The sequence below is a fragment of the Balaenoptera musculus genome, chromosome X (genome assembly GCF_009873245.2).
Source record: "Balaenoptera musculus isolate JJ_BM4_2016_0621 chromosome X, mBalMus1.pri.v3, whole genome shotgun sequence".
In the NCBI taxonomy this organism is placed as follows: domain Eukaryota; kingdom Metazoa; phylum Chordata; class Mammalia; order Artiodactyla; family Balaenopteridae; genus Balaenoptera; species Balaenoptera musculus.
The window spans coordinates 20,298,797-20,304,083 of record NC_045806.1 but is presented as its reverse complement, the minus strand read 5'-3'; the positions used below and the strand labels follow the sequence as shown (position 1 = coordinate 20,304,083).

General features: G+C 43.1%; 1 protein-coding gene across 1 annotated transcript; it reads left to right on the top strand.

Annotated features, from left to right (window-relative positions):
- Positions 1 to 1,456: 1,456 nt before the first annotated feature.
- Positions 1,457 to 4,901, top strand: LOC118888967 (ferritin-1, chloroplastic-like). The gene is given in 5 exon segments (XM_036840489.1): positions 1,457 to 1,964; positions 1,967 to 2,207; positions 2,209 to 2,282; positions 3,692 to 3,880; positions 4,765 to 4,901. Coding segments are annotated over 5 exon segments (1,149 nt in total).
- The last annotated feature ends 386 nt before the right edge of the window (positions 4,902 to 5,287 follow it).

Below are 5,287 nucleotides of genomic sequence, written 5' to 3'. Positions count from 1 at the left end.
ACAAAATTGTAACTGAACTACACTTCAATTTAAAAAAAACAGAAAAATAAAATAAAATACACTCCACAGACTCTAAAAAATACAACAAACTAGTGAATATAACATAAAAGAAGCAGACTCACAGATACAGAGAACAAACCAGTGGTTACCAGTGGGGCAGGGGGGAGGGGCAAGATGGGGTGGGGGTGTGAGAGGTACAAACTATTGGGTGTAAAATGGGCTAAAGGATGTATTGTACAACACGGGGAATATAGCCAATATTCTGGAATAACTAAATGGAAAGTAACATTTAAAATTGTAGAAAAATAAAATAAAATAGTGAAAATAAATTAAATTAAAAAACACACTCCACAGAAGGCACTTTGAGCAGCAACGCTTTTTAAACTACATTGTGGTTAAAAACTGTGTTGACTCAGGGTGAATGTATGCTAAACTTCCCTTACTCGGTTTCAAAAATGTAAAAATGATAGATACAGTGTTTCAAAAAACACTCAGGGACATGATTTTTTAAATCATGGACCGGAAGGGAAGTGGAAACCCACAGCAGTCAGGACAAGTTTAACATGTGGGCCCATAGAGTCCAGGAAGAACCTGACCCAGATAGTAAATTCTGGAATTTTTTTTTTTGCTTTATTTTGTTCTATTGTTTAATTTTCATTTTTCAGTTTTATTGAGAAATAACTAACATACAGCACTGTATAAGTTTAAGGTGTACAGCATAATGGCTTGACCTACATAATTGTGAAATGATTACAATAAGTTAACATCCATCAGCTCATATAGATACAAAAAAAGAAGAAAAACGTGTTTTTCCTTGTCATGAGAACTTTTAGGACCTACTCTCTTGTCAACATTCAAATATACCACACAGCAGTGTTAACTACGGTCATGATGTTGTACATTACCTCCCTGGTACTTATTTATCTTATAACTGTAAGTTGGTACCTTTTGACCACAAGTCTGGAATTTCAAATCCAACCAAGGAGTAAGGAACACCCACACCCCCCATTCCCAGTGGGGACACCGGTGGCTCACGGTCCCCCAGCTACAGCTGAAGGTGAACAAGTCGCACCTATCCACTGGAAACAAACTGCCCCCGACAGAGCAAGAAAGCGGAGAGACTGCGCAGTCAGCCACCAGGTATGCATTTTGTGTGAGCTCCTGCTTCGGAAGCGTGATGTGCCCACAGAGCAAAAGCCCTGAGCCACTGACTTTGGTCCTCAAGATGTTGGGCTGAAGCCCATCGTAAAACCACTTTCCAGGGGCAGTGAATGGGAGAGAAAAAAAGCCTCCATGACGATGAGTGTTCAAAAAAAAACTACAAAGGCCACAATGAAACCCAACACCGCAAAAGGAAGCCAACATCTAAGAGGAGTCATATAAAAGAAAGTCGAAATAACAGAACAATTTGGAAAGGATTTAAAAATAAGTGTATTTAAAATCAACAAACAAAAGCATGTGCTACGAATCAAGACCAGATGGAATTCTGGATAAAAAACAACACACAGGCAGTGCGCTGGGCAGTCCCGCGGCTCCGTCTCCTGCTACGGCGGTGTGTGGACGGAACAGACCCAGGGGCGCCCCTCGCTCCCGCCTCCGACCCCCTCCAACCTGTGTTCCACTCGCAACCTTCGGAACCAGCCGCTCAGCTGTCCTCGGCCACCGGGACCGCCAGCACCATATTTTGAGCTTAACGCCGTATTACCGATCCACCACGAGCTCCCAGATTCGTCAGAATGATTCCGCCGAGGTGGAGGCCGCCGTCAACCGCCTGGTCAACATGCACCTGCGGGCCTCGCGCACCTACCTCTCTCTGGGCTCCTATTTCCACCGCCACGACGCCGCTCTGGAGGGCCTGGGCCACTTTCTCCGCGAAGTGCCCGAGGGGAAGCGTGAGGGCGCCCAGCGCCTCTTGAAAATGCAGAAACAGCGCGGCGGCCGCGCCCTCTTCCAGGACGTGCAGAAGCGTCTCAGGATGAGCGGGGTGAAACCCAGGACGCTGTGGAAGCCGCCATTATCATGGAGCAGAACCTGAACCAGGCCCCTGCGGACCTGCACGCCCTGGGCTCTGCCCGCGCAGACCCCCGCCTCTGGGACTTCCCGGAGAGCCGCCTCCTAGATGAGCAGGTGAAACTCATCCAGAAGATGCGCGATCACCTGACCAACCTCCGCAGGCCGGCTGGTCCCCAGGCGGGGCTGGGCGAGTCCCTCGTCGAAAGGCTCACCCTCCAGCACGACTAGGAGCCTCCGGAGCCCAGCGGCCTTTGAGGAGCCCCTCTGGCGTCAGGGCTCCTGCCTGAAGCTCCTCTCTGCAGCCGCTAGGCAGCTTTTTTTAAATAATAAAATTTATTTATTTATTTATTTATTTTTGGCTGCGTTGGGTCTTCATCGCTGCACGTGGCCTTTCTCTAGTTGCAGCGAGCGGGGTTACTCTTCGTTGCGGTGGCTTCTCTTGTTGCGAAGCACAGGCTCTAGGCGTGCAGGCTTCAGTAGTGGTGGCACGTGGGCTCTAGAGCGCAGGCTCAGTAGTTGTGGCGCACGGGCTTAGTTGCTCCGCCACATGTAGGATCTTCCCAGACTAAGGATCAAGCCCGTGTCCCCTGCATTGGCAGGCGGATTCTTAACCACTGTGCCACCAGGGAAGCCCCACTAGGCAGCTTTTAACCACCCTGGAGCCCTCTCCCAAGCCTTGGACCAAATGGAAACCACAAAGTTTTTGCAGCAAAAATAAATAAATAAATACATATTAAAAAATAAAAACAATACACAAATAATTTTTAGATGTGTGCATATTTTTTATGTGTGTGCATATTAGTCAAGGTCCAGTCAGGAAAAGAAAAATCCCTCAACAGAGGGAACTTTATACAAGGAATTTATGACACAGGTGATGGTGGAACGGAGAAGCCAAGGAGGGATGGTGAGGCATCCCAGAGATTAAAAACAGCAGGAAGCTGCTACCGCCCGTATGATTGACGGGACAACAGAAAGAGGTTGTATTGGCAGAACCCAGCATTTAGAGCCCGCTGATGGGAACTAGAAGCACAGCAGGTGCTGCGGCCCTGAAAAGTGCGGCTGTCTGGCGGGAGATGGAGGCAAAGAGGAGACACAGTCACTTCCAGAGACGTTACCCAAAGCCGAGACAGAGGGAGAGAAATACGCAAACTTACATAGAAGGGATCATGGGATATGAAGGTCCTTGCAATACAGAGGGAACAGAGCATCACAGGATGGGGAATCAATCTGAGAACAAACTGACGAATGCCCAACATGCTGAGATAAACAAAATAATGGGTGGAAAAAGTGAATTTGTGAATTAGAGGACAGCTGAGGGAATCACTCATCAGAGGCTGCACAGTGATAAAAAGATTTAAAATATGAGGACGTAATTAAGAGCTAAGAGAGTAGGTTGAGAGGCACCAGGACTTATTTAATGAAAGTTCCAGAGAGTAAAACTAGAAAAAATCAGGAAGGGGCAATATTTAAGGAGATAATGTCTGAGAATTTTAGAGAACTGAAGAAAAACAGAGTCCCTAGATTGAAAAAGTTATTTCTAGGAAAGATGGGCTGTATTATTTGTACCAATCAACTAAAAATATGGATAACTAACAACTGAACACATGAATAGATTTTTTAAAATATGGATAACTAACAAACAACTAAACACATGAATAGATTTTTTTTAAACCTTAAGAGCATTTAAAAGCTAATGAAAAAGCAAGGAAATACCAGGCCAAAAACCAAGAGAAAGCAGGAGTCTATAGAAAGAAACAGAGTTTCAAAGCCCAGAATCGCTTTTATCCCAAGGGATTTGCTAATAAGGAACACTTGTGCTTCAGTTTTAGCAGCTTAATGGGGAAATTTGGACGCAAAACAACCCAAGGTAGAGAGAGTAATAGGAGGCCTTTCCTATGTTAAGCTGGGACCCCACTGGCTTGGTGATATTTAGAGCAGGAAAAAAATTCCTTCCCTGCGAAGTTGTGACCATGAATTTACAGCTTAGGTTCACATTGCCTGAGTAGTTCTGGGAAATTAGAGCTGTGTACCTGATTTAAAGTGGTTCCAGATTGGGACTACCCCATGAAGAAAAAGCAAATGGAGAACTTTTTTTTGGAGATAAGCAGCTTCATTCTAGGCTTCAGTGAATCTTCAAAATAAAATTTCAAGTACAGTAATCAGTATAAAGTAAAACTAACCAAACACATAAGAGAACAAGTCACCATGAGTGGGAACCAGTTGAAACAACAGACTGCAGAATCAGACTTACCAAAACTTCAGAGATTAATTGAAAAAAAATGCTTACATTATTTAAAGAAATAAAATACATTATTGAAAATATCTGCAAAAAAAACAAGAAAACAAAAAACGGGCGCATGAAAAATACAAGATGAGCCTGGAGCATCTTGAAGTGCCAGAAAGTAAGGAAGTGCTCAAAAAAAAAAAAAAAAAAAAAGTGATGGGAGTATGTCAGTGGAATACAGGAGAAAACCTGAATGAGCTACCAACTGTCAAAGCTGGAACAATTTGGGCAAGAGAAACAAAACAAATCATGTAATACTGAACTACAACCTAAAGTTATATTTATAAAATAAATATACATGAGTCCATACTGATATAAACAACTGAAAAAAAAGTTGATGGGGGAGAATAGACAAATCTCCTATACTGAAGAATTACAAATAATTTATGTAGATACTCCCCCTCAAGGAGGTGATGCTTAACTCCTCACCCCTTAAGTGTGGGCTGTGCTTAGTCTTGCTTCTAAAGAGTACTGTATCAAAATGGGGGAAAGTAACTTTACAGTGGAGAAACCTAGCAAGCACTACGTCAACCAGGTGATCAAGGTCAACATTGCCAGTGAAATTGCAGAAAGATATATTTCCTACAAAGGAGAAACAGACTGACAGTGGACTTTCCAACAAAAATAGCAGAGGCCTAAAGAAAATAGGAAGTTAATTTCTGTGAGCTGAAAGAGAATAACAGCCAACCTGACAAACTATACTCAGTGAAAGTATCCTTCAAGAATAAATATGAAATGTATTTACAATAGCCAAGACATGGAAGCAGCCTAAATGTCCATCAACAGATGAATGAATAAAGAAGATGTGGTACATATACACAGTGGAATATTACCCAGCCATAAAAAAGAATGAAATAATGCCATTTGCAGCAACATGGATGGACCTAGAGATTATCATACTAAGACAAAGAAAGACAAACATCATATGATATCACTTATATGTGGAATCTAAACTATGATACAAATGAGCTTATTTACAAAACAGAAACA